General features: G+C 45.2%; 1 protein-coding gene across 10 annotated transcripts in view; it reads right to left on the reverse strand.

Moving 5' to 3' along the window:
- Window positions 1-16,259, reverse strand: part of SIPA1L1 (signal induced proliferation associated 1 like 1) — a 365,306-nt gene that overhangs the window by 62,273 nt on the left and 286,774 nt on the right. For all 10 annotated transcript variants that reach the window (XM_080808595.1, XM_080808603.1, XM_080808602.1 and 7 more), the window contains 3 exons: window positions 12,161-12,734; window positions 11,253-11,527; window positions 3,538-3,807 (listed from right to left, as the gene is read on the reverse strand). In XM_080808595.1, coding sequence (XP_080664721.1) covers window positions 3,538-3,807; window positions 11,253-11,527; window positions 12,161-12,734 — 1,119 coding nt within the window. The remainder of the gene's footprint in view (window positions 1-3,537; window positions 3,808-11,252; window positions 11,528-12,160; window positions 12,735-16,259) is intronic.

Here is a 16,259-nt window from a genome sequence, read left to right on the forward strand (position 1 = left end):
TAAAAGTACCAAAGCTGGTTAAGTTCCAATACCAAATATTTGCATAAAGGCTGGTGATGCTTCAACTAAAAAAAAAAGAGAGAAAGGAATATTCCTTATGCTAAGATGCCTGTTGTTTGGCAAAGCTCCCGAAATACAGTAACACGCATCAGGGCTTTATGACTGGTCCCACACTATGTTTAAGCACGGTAATGCAGTAAGTTCAATGCGCTACGGTAGATATTTCAGTTGCAATTCTACCCTTACACTCTAGATAAATCTGAGGCCAAAACAGTGATATTTTTGAGTCATATTACCTATTTTTGTTGAGTAAATATTAATTCTGTTAATAAATACTACTCCCACAAATACTATACAATCCTGTACTCAAAAGGCCACCTGGAGAGCATAAAGCTCACATATTTAAGCCAAACAGAATTAGACTTGAGTCTATTTGGATGGCAAATGAACCCTCTTTTGTACTGCATCAGTTTCTCTCAACAATGTATTCAGAACACAGTTCAGTGAAATAATTCTTATTAGGAACTTTAAACACCAACACATGTTGGTATGTTATAAAAATCATGCCCTTGGTATTAAAGGAAAAAGGAAAAATCTGTTCCACAAGTATTAAAAAAAAAATTCTTCCTAATGATCTTGAAGTCTGGGATCTTACATAAAAATGCAAGGAAAACTAGGCTTCTACAAGCAGTAATTGGTGTTTTCATCGAAAGTGAACCAGGCTGGAACCAGCCACGGTGAATGAAGCAGGGAGAGATCTGTGTAGCAAATGTGGGCAGGGCACACATGAGAGGGCTATTGGCTTCAGCTTAAATACAGCTGGTTTCTCTACAGTTCAGTACGACTTGCCTCGTGTTGGGGAGGAAAATAAATGGAATGAAAATTACGTAAAGGCATTACTTTGTTCTCAGTGTTAGGCTCACGCCGTGATCAATAAGGCAAGATTCAAGGTATGGCAGAGACTGGCATTTATTTTGACCATTTGCGACTCATCTGAAAGGAGTCACACTTTACAGGTTGCCCAGGTACAAATGCAAGTGACGCCCAGGGCAGGACCGGCGGGAAGGGGAATGCGGAATGGATGAGGAAAGTCCGGCAGCCAGGAGCCCGCCTTCCCCATTTCAGGAAGGTGTTCCATTCTCAGTAACACCATGAGGGGATGCTTTCCGGTAACATTTTACTACATTTCAAGAAGAAAATGATACTTCCAGGTAAATTTACGAATCTGGGGATTCACGGAGGACTCAGGAAGTATTCCTGATGAATGTCATGTCTGTTCTCTATCTGATTATCCTTGAAACAGCAGCAAAACAAAGGTCCTTAGAGAGCACCTTTTATTTGTGACTCCAAGTTAAAACTTAAAAAAAGAAATAATGTATTACTGAAAATGAGCGATGACGGGATGGGAAAGTGAACTCTTAAGACTCCACAGAAGACGACTATCAAACCACCACATATTTCAAAAGGAAGGGGAGTCAAATAATCCGAATATCCTGCATATGTACAGCTGAGACTTCACAGGTCACATAAACCCTCCTTGGTAAGATACGAAATATCACTCCAGTGTTCTGAAGATACCTGAAACTAAGAAGTTTTAATTGAGGGGAGGTTAAATTTCTCTGAAAACCACTGGCAACCTCGCTCCTGCCACTTTCATCTGTCAAGCGTGGAGGGCCCCAGGGCTACTCTGATGATCTTCAGGGACAGCGCTTGGATTCCCCTTCCCCCAGGGGTGGGGGACGGGGAGTGGTCAACATGAAGGGCAGACATAAGTGCCCTCAGTAATCGCCTCTCGAACCCAGAGAGCTCCCTCTGGAAATAAGGGAGCTGATGCATTCTCTAGCACTGAAATCTGCCTGCATCATAAGGTGACAATTAGCTACAAAAAATATTTCCACTTTTGAGGTCAGGATGTTCAGCAACAGGCTTCAGTTTCTGTTGCAGAAACTAAATTCAGCATGGAATCAAAATATATCCTGCTCTGTTATTATATGGAATATTGTATAAAGAAAACCACACAAAACAATTTAACTTGTAAGTCTCACGATTGTCTTGAAAGAGAAAGAAAATAGCATTGAGAAGGTCCTTCTCCAAACAATCAGTTCCTGTGGTTCATCTTTCAAAATGTGGGCCAGATCATGAATTCCAGCTCACACACACCTCAGGGAGAGCCAAGTCTGGAATGTGGAGAACAAAGAGTTTATTCAGAGATCTCTTGGATGTTTTCCTCCTCGAAAATGATGAAAACAAAAGGAGTCCAGATGGGAAAGTAGCCACTTGGGGAGGCATCTTTTCTTGTGGTGACTGGTGAAGCTCTGTAAGCAGATCTCCAGGATTAAGTGAAGAAGTTGAGAAAGACAGCTAGTTTTTTGTTATTGTTGTCTATAAATTATTTCTACCCGATACTCAAATATTTCTGAGCTAGTTCAGTGACAATGTTTTATGCAATAGCGCACAAAAAAACTGCCTTTTATGTATGCCTTTATGTACCTTTATGTAAAGGTACAATAGTTAGACTAAGATAAGAAATGTCACAGTGTGGTTGTTAAAGCCTCCAGCTTTCTGCTGCCAGTCTGAACCAATCAATGGCTATTTAAGCAACGCTGGGGGCACCTGTTTCTGCTGCTCCATTGGCCTAGACTCAGATTTTGGCTCCCACCTTCTTTCTGCCCCGCACAGCTCCTGGAACAGAGAACTCTCCCCAGCTCCGGGGATTCCAGACCCCTCTCCAGCATGGGGGCCACAGAAACATTCTGAGACGTGATCAAGACAAGCAGAAGTGATGCAGAAAGGAAAGTGCAGAGAGAAGTTGGCTTCTTCTAGCGGGTGACTATCAGCTTACTGAATTCAACTGTCTCCTTTGTTGGCATAGGTCATTTACAGTGCTATTGTTTAAAATTTTTACAATCTTTATTAACAAAGTGACACAAATACAGACAATCAAAAACCTGCAATCTTTTGCTACTATCATATCACTTCTCCCCAAAAGACGAAGACTGTGAAAGATGATAATACGGTCAACGTCCCCTCAAGGAGTCTGCCAACTTCTAACCCCTGTTGCCAGTAAGTGTGCAGTGACCATTTCTGCTGCTGTCACATGGAAATGAGAGCACAAAGCACAGATACACTGCTCAGAGCTGAATGCTTTGCTGGAATGTATCCTCACTCATCCTTACTGCTTTAGAACGACACCATGCTTTGAAAGCCACCAGGGCACACACCTGTTTCTATTTTAATTCCTGATTTCTTTTTTTCCTCCTCCTTTTTAGAGAGGAGGAAGGGGAGAGAGGGAGAGGGAGAATCTTAAGCAGGCTCCATGCCCAGTGTGAAACCAATGTGGGGTTCGATCTCACAACCCTGAGATGGTGACCTGAGCCAAAATCAAGAGCTGGATGTTTAACTGACTGAGCCACACAGGTGCCCCACAGTTCCGGATTTCTAGTACAATATGAGAAGACCTACAGTGAGTGCTTGTGGGTCTGGTGCTCTGCATCTCTGGGGCCGAGATGCAGAGCGAACATTTGGAGGCACACTCACCGCCGCTCCAGTGGGCGTCCGTCACTGGAGATGCTTCGAGGGATGTTGGCAGCTCTTTCCGGAGGAGGCATCTTTCCATCTCCTTTCCCAGCGTTCAGCCTCGAGGTCATGGGACTCTGCACCTGAGAGGGGACTTGAGGTGAATGAGGCCCCTTGTTGGCATTCCTCTGCCACTTGTTATTATTTCGAAAGGGGAACTTGAATTCGTAGGAAACCCCTTCATTCATCTTGTAGTCCATCACTGGCATACGGTAGGTTTCGGAGCAGCTCCTAGTGAGGGCACAGAAAGAAGAAAAATGAATATTGTTCTTCTTGTGAGTGAAACCACACTGCTTCTCATTAACAGTGAAAGTGGATCAAATACTTCATCCTTTGTTTCAAACTGCCTTTTAATCATCACTGTCCTTGCAAAAACCAGAACCCCAGAAGTATATTACACTGGTGTATTTTCCCTTGCTCGGTCTCAACTATGGAGTCTTGAAAAAACAGTGAGACCCTGAGTCATCCCAGTGAGCGGAGGCAGCTGGTAGGAGCAGAGTCAGTCCTGAGGCCTGAGCCGGGAAGGCTGCCCAGCCGGCAGGGCAAGGCAGCGGAACCCCAAGACCAGGCCTCAGAAGAAGCAAGCAGTCAGCTCTACGCACCCTTCACGGAGCATCATGACTGGGGATCTAAAAAGGTACTGAATTTGTTTGGGATCTTAATAGTCAAAAAGTTAAGGGGGGGATAAATTTCAAAATCCAAAATGAGAGCCAAATTTAGCTCAGAAGGAGACAACAAAAACCCAATTATAGAAATTTTGCAATGATCAAATGACCAGGGAACAAAGCACAATCTGCAATCAGACTCCCCTCACTGCCCCCACCCCCGACACCCCCAAGCCCAAAATCTCCCACAGCAGGGAAAGCAGGGCTGGCCCCAGGGAGCAGCCTGAGTGAAACTGATGTCAGGCCCAAACGTCTTTCTGTTGCTTTAGCCCCTTTTCTGGTGCTACTGTCCCGACCCCACAAACCTTAGGAAATGTGGAACCCACTCTCCATTCTCTTCACTCAAACAACCAAGGAATGTTCAGTCTATTATTAACTTGACTGAAAGACAAATTACTAAGAAAACCCTATGCCCACTAAGGCATTAGCTCAAACTGTGTACCTAGATTTCATCACTAAGCAAAAAAAAAAAAAAAAAAAAGATGACTTCCTTGCGTCAAGGAATTTCAAAGCTTGAGCAGCAGGTGGAAAAGGAAGGGTTAAAGCTGATTATGAAACATTTCAGAGACAGAGGAAGGAGAGTCCTAACAGTGCTGTCCACTAGAGACAATGTGAGCTAGCAGCCACATGAAAAAAGTTAAAGGGAATGGTGAAATTAATTTACTATTTTATTTAGTCTAATATATCTAAGATGCTATCATTTGAACATATAAGCAAGAAAATCAATATAAAAACTCAACAAGGAGATGATGTACATGCATCTAAATTTGGTGTGTACTGTACACATACAGCACGTCTCACTTCAGACTAGTCCCCTTAGCCACGGATGACTTGTGGCTCTGGACCGCATAGCACGGGGTCTTGATTTGGGAAACAGGCTTGTGTTGGTGGGAGAGTAAGCAAAGTGGAGGGTGTCACTGTCTCGGGACCTTGTCTATGTGTCTCAGGTAGGACTCCTGGCGTTTCCAACGTCTACGCCCTACCGTGCGCCCTCTCGCACACCTCCGTGAGACACGCGGGTTTTGAGAAGGGCTGCTTCTGAGGTGATGCCCTTGCTGGGGTCCTTGCCTGCTCAGTCTCAGCCCCAGTCTCCAACAGACACCTCTTCTTAGAGTTTTCCTACCACTCTTCCTGATTCCCTAAAAGCCCAAGTCAACCTTAATCTGACCCTCTGCCCAAGGCTCCACTGTACTCCTTAGAGGCATTAAGGACTGTGGTTTTCAAACTTTTGGGACCATGAGCCCAGTAAGAAATACATTTTATAATGTGATGCAGCCCAGCCACACACACACTCACAAGCACCCTTCCACTCGGCTGTATCCACACACACACACACTCACACTCACACACTTCCACTCGGCTGTATTCCGTGTTAATCCCCTTCATTAAAGAAACACACTGAATGCAGCTCCCTAAGTGGATTTCATGACCTACTCTGGAGTTACAACCTGCGGCGTGCAGAACACTGCTTTGCCGCACATCCGACATGACTTTCAGCAGCTCGTGACTTCTTATGTAATAACCTTTTCCTCTGATAGGAGGGACTGTCATCTCAGGCTTGGACGTAATTTCTAGCTTTGATCCTGATTGTTCTGACAAAAAAGCTGCGATACCTTTTTGGTTCTTAATAGAGCTATCACGTAGTACAGTTTGAAGTCTTCCATTTCTGACCAAATACGTAACTTGTGCTCTGGGTCTATAAATATAAGGCAAGAATGTTGCAGCTTGCAGAAGGGGCAGTGATAAAAACTTGCAGTGATCCCTGGGAAAATTTCCCTCCACATCGAAATCATGACTAGCTTCTGCTTCCCTTCCGTAGTGGTCTGTCTTAACTTGTAAATCCAGTGTGTCATATCACTTACACAGCAAAGACATATACGTATCTTCTGTCTTTCTGTTGGGTGCCGGCAACCAGCACACGTACAGAACACTGATGTCGTGTATTTTGGGCACCAACTTTTCAGAAATGCTCCCGTGGGCCATGTCTTCCCTTCAGCACACCCCACCCTCTGACAGATTCTCTTGCTGGGTTTTAACTCCCCAGCACTCTACATGCACCTTACAGGCACAGGCTGCCTCCTGGTAACAGAAACAAATGTAATGTATTCTGAAACGGACAAGCTGCTTTCATCCCTGGGGCCTTAGCTTCTTTGGGAAACGAAAGATTGGGAAATGAATGATTTGGAATTGGTGATCGCTGGACTCTCTTCTAGTTCAAAAACTCTTTGAAATAGTCTTTTAAGCCACATAACATTTCATACTAAAACCGGTTAAAAGACCCCGGTACCCCAAGACTTGGTCTTCCTCGCCTGTATCTTGTTTCCACCACCTCTAACGTGTAGTGAGAAACCTCCTGCACAGTCGGTGATAACAGGATGCAGTTATGAGAAAGCCTAAGCAGGGAGAGAAGATTCATTCCTAGAGAACGAGGAACAGCGGGTCCGCAATCTTAAACTTCAGCTAACTCTCCACGGCTCACTGCCGTTGGGATGGGACAGCCCACCCACCTGCTTCCCATCACTGACTTAGCTCCGAAAATACAAGAATGATACGTGGAGTCAGCAAGTGGGCTGTACGCTGAAGAACAAAGATAAGAGCTGGTTTCTAGCGACACATGAAAATTCATAGAAGGATTTTTATTATGTCATTCAAGAGAAGGCAGTGATGAATAGCAGTGAACCCTGACAGGCCAGGCACTGATCTCGTGGCGCCACCACGGCTCTGAAGTAGGTGCTGTCGTTATCCCCACTTTCTTAGATGAGGAAACGGAGGCCTGGAGAGATTAATCTGCCCGAGACGGCCCAGCCAGGATCTGAACTCGCACAATTAATCTACATGGACATTGGCCTTCACCACTAACTAAAGGCTACATCTACGCCAAGTTCCCAGCCTTCTTCATCTCCAGGGACGACTCGCTTCACGTGGCACAGTCGACGACAAAATGGAAAACTCAACAGTCTCTGAGGAGCGATGGGCAACTGGCATTTCAGGATTTCAGGCCCAAGAGATACACGGCTGCACGCTGAAGCCCTTTTGGCTGAAAAGCCACTCCTTGTCCCCAGTCTCTTTCTCAGCCTTCTTAGACTTCCTCCTTTAGGTTCTGATGATTCATCACTCTCTCCTTTTTCCTCTCCAGTAGGAATCCAGGTAAGAGGAACCACTGTCCAGCACACCCAACAGATCATCTCAACACTGGACTCCGGAAGCAGCCAACTCAGACGTCTGAGGATGGCGGGGGCCCTAATAGGCCATGTGATTTGGGTTTGGAAAAAACCCCTAACTTCTTTGCACCAAAGCTCTCTGCCTGAAAGGATGAGCAATCTGAACCAATGAACTCTCACAGCCCTTCTGGTTCAAAGCAGTATGCTTTTGCATTTTGAATACTTGTGTTTTAAAATGAAGACAAAACTCTGATCTGTTCTACTTACAAAGTAATTTGGTCCTTTTATGTAACTGTTTGTTTTTAGCTCTTCCTCTGAATGGTCCCTGATTGCTTTCTTCAGAGGCTGTAGGCTAGTGGCCCTCAACAGAAGAAAGGTCCACCACTCCTGCGCACCACCACTCAGAACCTCATGATTTAATGTCGGTGAAATTGCTAGCGGGGTGTTTTTCATCTTGCCAAGAGCTCGGTTCCTGAGGATTCAGAGGTCCCAGGCACCAACAGATACATGCGGGTCACGCATGCCAGCACTCTGGAGTCAGGGTTGGGCGGGGGGTGAGGGGCCCCTCCTGATGCTGGACATCTCCCTCCCCGGGAAACTTCCTGACGGAGGCTGCAGGGCGGCCTCCAGCGGGTGCTCATTCTCGCTCGTCCTGCTCACCCACTGCGCAGTGACGGAATCTCTCCACACCTCCTCCTTCTCGTTTTAATGGAAATGGATGACTTGACTTTATTTATTTATTTTTAATGCCCCATATGTAGCAGGGGCTCAGGAATTTTACTTCCCTTGTCCTTTTGTCTCTTAAAAACAACTTTAGCATGAAAGGAGTACATAAGAGGATCTGCTTATGTGCCCTATTTCACTTTTATGATTGAAGCCCCACGTTGCTGTTAAACTGTTCTTTTCATTAAGACAAAAAACCTGCCTTTTCAAAACCAAGGACTCTCCCATGTGAACACACATGGGTGTCTGCACGCATGTCCAGTCAGCACGCTGGGTGCCTGTGACCCCTCAGGACCCTGGCCCCCCGGGAAGCAGGTCGCTGAGGGACTGCGGGACAGGGGGCCTGGAGGAGGCCCATCCCCTCGTGCTGGAGCTGCAGGGACAGCTGACAAAGAGAGTGACTAGTCAAAGAACAGAGTAATCAGCTGCTAGGAAAACAGCAGTGGGAGTGTGAAGCGTGGAGGAAAGAAAAATGACAGAAGAGCATTATCTTATTTCGTTGAAAATTACAGCAAGGTGTTCATGCTTCCAATGTTCCTTTGAAGTTGTTTCTAAAGGAGGGAAGGGGGAGAGGAGAGTTTCCAGTCCCCCAAAAGGCATCCAAGGCACCATTTCACACCTGCCCGGAAGGTGTGACTGGGGCTTTACAGATGGAAACTGTCGTGGGAAAGGCCCAGTGTGCCTCCCAGGTGTGGGGCTGTGCGGGGCACCCATCCTGCATCCCAGCCTCTCAGTCCCCGCCCTAATGGGGGCAGGTTCCTAACGTCTTTCTGTTCCGTCACTGCCAGGCTCCGCTGGCCAGAGAGCAGCAACGGGTGTCTCTGCAGCAGTGCTGGAAAATGAAGATAAACACGGCTCGCTCATTCGGAGGTGTGCGGGAGCCAGCCTGTCCTGGCTTGCGAGAGCCGGCGGTGAGCATCTATCCCAACTGAGTCCAGCACTGTCACGCCAGGAGCTTGAAATCGACCCCAAAGCAGTATTGGCACATGGACATCAGCAAAGGCTACAAATCGAGGTTCTGTTCTTCAGCAGAAAGCCAACGTACCAGCAGATCCCTGCTTATGCTGGTATATATAAAAAAAGGATTTGTGCCCCAAGCCCACTAAGTAGTAGTTAAGAGCTTGGATTCTGAAGTGAGACCTAAATTGCCAGATGAGCTTGGAAAGTGACTAACCTGAGTCTTGGTTTCCTTTAAATAGGAATCCTATTAATACTATTACCTCATAAGGTTGTTAGAAGGATTAAAAGCGCTAATCCATGTAAAAGTGTTTTTTCTAACCTGGCAGATTAAATCCACAGCAAATGTTAGTTGTTTTTACCAGCACTCCACAGTAGACATATCTGGCTTAGTATATCGCTGTAGATAAACCACCTCCTGACGCAGGCCTATCTCTCCAGAGTCAGGCCTTTTAAACCACCTTTCCGGTTGTAACCGCACACAGTTCAACATCAGTCATGCTGCCCATCCATTCATCACATATTCATACTCACGTGTGCCTATTCCCCTCCCCTCTTCCCATACAAACTGGGGAGCCTATGAAGCCAGGGGAAAGGCCTCTGAGCAGACAAGATGGCACCACACCATCCACAGACTCATTCTTAGACCATTAGTCCATAGACCAGCGTCTTTAATTCTGCACTGTGTGTAATTAAGGCTGACAAGTTACAAAGCTTGGTTCTCTTCTCCAGTTTATAGCTACCTACTTAGAAACAACCAAGTAAACAATGTGAAGGAAAGACCAAGGGACAGAAGACAGAAGGATAAGGGAAGGAGCACAGAGCAGCTAGAGAGCGCTATAAGGACTTAACCACCTCTCTTATCCGTCGCCAGAGTCATTCCTGAATCCCGGTTCAGCAAAATGTCTAACGTTAATGATGATGTGCTTGAGGAAACCAGGAAATACCTGGCTAACTGAGGCAGGGTCGTGTGTAAGACAATTTCAGGATATACCCCCCGCCCCCTCCCAATAGCTGAAATAATAAAAAGCTCTAGATACATATTTTGGTTTCCAGAAATATCCAGTCATCCAAAAGGGAACATGTCTTGAAGCCATCAGACACAGGAAGTTTACCATATTGTGACACGGGCGCCTAGTCTCTGGGCTGTCTAGGCAGTAAGCGGTACTCAGAAACACTACCTTGAGCACAGTCTGTTCCGCAGCATTGTTCTGAAGGACTGACATGCATGTAAACTGTCCTTGTTGCTGACTTTTTAAAGGACACAAATGACCCATTATAACGGTTTGCACATTCTGCCATCCACCGTTCACGAATCTGCAAGAGCTCAGGTGTAGGACAGGTCACATTTTGAGGAAAAAACAAACAGGTGAAGGATGTTTTGGCTTTGGAAGACCTAAGAATTATCAAAGCTTAAGAGCAACTCTTAGGAAATAATGGGCTGAAAGTGAATTAACAGATTGGAAAAAATTAGTAAAAATAGTATGGACATGCCCAAAGGAGAAAAGAAAAAGTTGATTAAATTTGTTCCACCAAGAAATCTCCCCAGAGACCAAGAAATTAAGTTTCCAAGCATGTTGCTGGCTTGGCAGGAGCTGCGGGGGGACAGGGAGCTCCCGGGCTTCCCTCTGCAAAAGGGCTGGGGACCCAACTGCCAAGCAGCACGAGCAGGACCAGCCAGCTCATTTGAAGCCAATTCCCGACACACACACACAGATGCAGTTAAGAGAATGCTTGCTAAGTCACGTCCAGGGCTCCAGGATGAGAGGGCAGGGGTCAGAACGGCACTCTGAATTTCGGACAGGAAGATGAATAGGAGTGTCAGGAAGCCTGACAGTCTGTGCTGCTGAGTGTCTTCTAACATTAAGCACTGCATGCTAAGATAGCTACCGGCGCAAGATCCTTAAGACCGTGTTACCAGACTTCTCTATCTGTACTGGCAAGTTTATAAATCCACAGATGTAAATCTGGGGAAGGGTCCAACCCAGTCACTCTTTCCAGCTGCTCTTGCCACAGACCGAGTCAGGCTTTCCATGGATGGAACTCTGAGCACTGCGTGTGACCCGGCACACCGCACAGCACCCTTCTCCCCGCCCAGCAGGAGACGTTCTGTACGGCACACAAACCCGGCCTTGGATGGCCCGGTTCCCAGCTGCCGACTCGGACCTACCTCCGTGGGGTGCAGTCATCGTGCGGGGGGATGATGACGACCTTCACCGTGACAGATGTTCTCAGGAGATCGATCATCTGCTCGTGGCTCAGGGTGGCCACAGCCACCTTGCAGATCTCCACCAACCGGCTGCCCTGCCTCAGCCCCGCCTGCCAGGCATAGCCATAGGGCTCCACGTCGGCCACGATGCCCTCATAGTTGACGTGGAAGCCAAGCTGGCCCAGCCCGTTCCTCCGCAGAGTCATCTCCACTGACTCGCAACCTTTGGATACAAACTGAACAAGGAAACAAAAGGTAGCACAGTTTAACGCCACGGGGTGTTGAGTGCTGGGCAGGGAGCTGGAGAAACACCGCCTGGGGGGTCATTGCCGAATACCCTAACGCCAGCTGACGAGCGACCGGTTACTTCCCCTTCACTAACCTCCATTCATCGGGCCAAAAAGAACATACTTGTTGTGTCCAAAGACTCAATGGCTTTGCTGATCTTACAAGGAAACCTCTAACAGAGAACCCACGGGGAGCTGGCAGCCAACAGAGACCATATTCTGCTACTCACTTTGCCCTTAGAAAATTCAGGGCAGCAGATGCTCAACTGAACGGTGTCCCTTGACAGCCAAGGCACACCGGCTGGGCCACCCCATCAGCCATCAGGGCAGTGGGATCAGGTCACGTGCAAATGGTTTCCAGCACACACGCGCAGCCAGCGTGTCTTCTCCCACTTGCTCTACTTTTCCTTTCGGAAAAGGATGGACAACGAGTGATGGAAACTCTGGGTTGCTTCCCATCATCAAGGGAGTTTTCGGAGGAGCTGATAAAACTGCACCAGCTTCAGGAACTCGCTTCTGGTCTGTACTGCAAGCTTCAGGAGAGTGAACTGGGATGTGGGTAAGTGGAAGGAAAATACTCACCTGCAACCTTTTGACGATCTCTTTAACGTCCTCGTTATTCATTAAACTCTCCACTGAAACGCATTCTCCTCGCTCGTAGAAGATCTTGAGGCTGGTGTCAGTTGAGGTCCACCCTATCACATCTCGGCAGGAACAGTTGAAAACCACACTCTTGGTTTCCTGCTCGATGAGAACGATGAACTCGTTGGAGACCCCTAACAGGCAGTCCATCTCCACGGCCTTGTTGTAGTCCTTGGCCCGGACGGCCCACACGATGGCCCCCATGCTACTGAGCTCGGCTCCTGGATACGGTTTAGACTTCTCCTTCTTCTTGGAGGCCAGAGAGATGAACGGGAACTTGCCGGATGGGTCAACAGGGGTGTTGGTGACGTTCTTCTCTGCCAGGTCTTTCAGGTACTCCTGGCGAGTCCGAGTGGCCATGGCCCGAAACTTTTCTGATTTATGAGCAGCATTTTCTGCGTTAATCACTTTGGCCAAAAGGAAGTCCCTGAACACATTTGACTTAGGGAAAGTGACCCCTTTGGGGATGGGAGGTCCAAAGGAAGGCACGTCTCTGGACCTGGTGACAGCCACACTATGAGACAGAGCAAAGGTGAAAGAGAGGAGTGTCAGGACTTCTCAGGCTCACGGCATGAGAATAAAACACACGTTCTCAAAGAAAAAGACCTGTCCCACAAGGAATAATAGAAATGTCTATTTATAGAACACAATTTTTTTTTTTAGTCCAAGAAACCCCAAAAAGCGTAAAGTTAAAAACTTTCCTTACATTAATGGACAGTAAACCAACCATAACTCCATGAGGGAAAAAAGTGTACTGTAATATTTTACCTTTAAATACCTACTGATTATTTCAAAGCTTGGGTTACTATAATCAGCATAACCTTTTAGAATAAGCATAGATTTTTTAAGAACACAAATGTGGTCTTCATTTTAGATATGCTGCCTATGTGCAGATAGCCTATAATGAAAATATCCCAAGATGCATGTCATAAAAGCTATGGATTAAATTTAAAAAAAAATTGTTTAAAAATTTTTAAATATTATTTGTTGGCCTATGCAACCAGACCAAAAAGCATAATTTTAAAATGAAAATTGAAACTGCAATATTAAAGTGATTATGGTTTTTATAGTAATAGCAATTGTGCTTTAAAATCATAGTATTAAACTGAGCTATTCTTTGATCCACATTCTCTACATTTGGTATTTGATTCTGACAATTTGTTTGTGAGGAAGTATTTCCCTTTTCCTATTCCTCCAAGTGAGATTAATTTGAGAAAGCCTGACCCAGTCACTTTTTCTGCATAAATACTGTTAAATCTGGGACTAAGATAAGGACCAGACGAGCATCTGTAATAGCCTATTATTTTTCATCTCAAAAAAGAAAAAAAATAAAGTTTTTCCTAAAACAGTAACAACAAAAGTTAAATGAAACAGAAAGGTTGTGTGTTTTCTGTCATGTTCTAAGACCTCATTCTAGGACCTCAGTGAACTTTTGAGAGGGCTGGAAATGATGATTCTAACAGATTGAATGTTTCTCTTTTCAAATTACCTAATTATTTAAAAGTGAGTCCATTATGCAATTGTACTAAGTATTAGAGAAGCAATACAAAATATTTTTCTGAATTTCCAGAAGGGAAAAGTCAATCAGAGAATGTATATCTTTCAAAATAAATTGAAGACCTTGATTTCATTACTATTTTTGCTCTGCTTTAAGAAGGGCTTAAGATATTTAGCTTTGCTTTTCAAAAAAAGATTATTTGTCATAAAAATAGAATAAATAAAAATCAAGAAACCCAGGTCATAAGTTACCCATTTTGTCTGAAAATGCCACAGAATGGCCTATTTGTTGGTTTTCAAAACCTTATTAAAAAAAAAAAAAAAAGATTATCTAGTTGGCTTCATGATGAAGAAAGGTGGCAAGCAACACTCCATTTATTAACTGGAGATAAGAATTCACAGAAACCTCCATATGCATTACAGCCTAATTACACCAGTATTAGAAAGGCAATTTTTCTTGTCTGTTGTGAGCTGTCTGGCTTGAATGCTGACAGCTGTATAATTTTAATTTGATCATTTTTTTCCCTAAAAAGTCAAGCAAAAGATGCTAAAATCCAGATATGCTAGCTTTTCTAAAGAGGAATCCTATAAGGATCCAGAAACACTCATTTTTAAATTGGCAATTCCTTTTCTTGTTAATTTCACTTCAAATTGTTATTCTTTCTCAAGAAGCAGCTGTGGTTTTCTTTTAAATAGGAGAGGAAATAAGTGCTTACCAGGGGTGCCAAGATGAGCACCATCTATCCACTTGCCCCTTAAACTCACAGGCTTTCTACACATCTATTTATTAACTGTTAGAACTTTAGACAAACATGTATTGAAAACCCAACAATAATTAGAAGCCTCTAGAATGAACTATGAGGGAAAAAAAGTGAAGCCTCAACATATAATTATCAATGATTCATCATGGTAGGGAGGTAAACGATACAGATGCTAAAATCAGTTTCGCATCATTAGAAATAGAACCCTTGTAGAAGAGGAGGAGGAGGCAGCCCAGGGATGCTTTTTTCAAACAAAAGGTCTTGTTCTGGGTTAATCTAACTTCAAGGTTTTCTACAAGGTTAAAAGCACACTGATTTATATGCCACACATTCTGAACTCCTGCTAATAATGCCTGCTTGAAGCTCAGAAGAGAGAATATTTTTTGCCTTATAAGACGGCTTTCTAGAACTTCAGTTTGCTATATATAGATCCTTAAAGATGTAGTAATTATAAATGGTTCTTGCTATTTCTAAAAGCAGATTCCAAAGGGCTTCTGCTTAGACACGCTTCTGTTAGCCTCATATGCAATACTGTATCTCCTGAGAAATTATACATTCTTTATAATCCTAGACACTCCGGATGTACTCGGCAGGGTTGAGGATTGGATGTTCTACCAGGAGAGTTATCCAGCAGACGGACGCTCAGAGGCTGAAGCAATTATGGAAAGTCAGCACCAGAAGAGAACATGGAGAATTCAGTGTTCCTCAAACTCTGCCAATAAAATCTTGAGTTTCTTCTTAAGTCATCTCGATTTTGCATTCTACTGAGGAATATTTGTGCTCGTTTTAACACAAAAACATCTTCTGTCCCCCAAGTCTTGGGAGTACAACTCAAGGACTAGGAAAGTGTCCTGCTTTACTGACATGTGGCATAGCCCTGAACCTCCATTTGAATGGCTGGTACGAATTTTTCACTTCTCCAGGAAACAGACTCTGAGAAATAAAATGATGTGCCCAGAGCCTGTTACAGAGATCCAGGACTGGAATCTGAGCTTCTGGATGGCCAGCAGTGTGCTCTATGACAAGACCACACTGTTCCTTCTGAAGGAACATTTTTCAATGCCCCACTCTTGAGATGCTTACACAAGGCACCATCCACAAGAGTCACACAGCTGAAGAGACCACCATTAGGCTGGGCTTTGTAGCATTTGATGGCATCAGTGACCTTGGATAAAGTAGCAGATTTTGACACCTAAAGCCAATTTCAAGTTGATACATGGGAACGTTCCAGAGACATCCGAACAGATGTCCCAATGGAAAAAAAAAGTGAGAAGACGACGATGCTTGAATTTCTGAAGCACCACGGAAATGATAATAAACAATTCCAACCCCTAATTTAGAAAGAAGGGGACTCGGCATCAGAACGGTAGAGGGAGGCTTCCCCTTCTTGGGGGCTGGATCAGGTTGTCAGCTTGGGGAGCTTTCTGGGAAAGCAGATCCAGGGCAAGGACAAGAAGGATCAGCAGCAAAACAAATGTGTGCCCATCGCTCTCTCCCTGGGGGGCTCCTGACCTCTACTAGTCGTCATTCACTGATGCACACAGAGCCCCTGCTGTAAGGCAGGCACCGCTGTCACGGGCTCAGGCCTCCAGAAGCTCCAGGTCTCAGGGGGTTGCATCCAGAGGTTTGAGTGCTCTTGTGGGAGGTGCGGGGTTCTACTGGAAACACTTAGGAAGGGCAATTTACCTAGTCCTGGGAGGTCAGGGGAGCCCTCCCCAAGAAAAGAAAAGCAGGAATTCATCAGCTGAAGGAGGGGTGGGGTGTGTAAGAAGAGGCCTTTC

Source organism: Martes martes (genome assembly GCF_963455335.1).
Source record: "Martes martes genome assembly, chromosome: 7".
NCBI lineage: Eukaryota > Metazoa > Chordata > Mammalia > Carnivora > Mustelidae > Martes > Martes martes.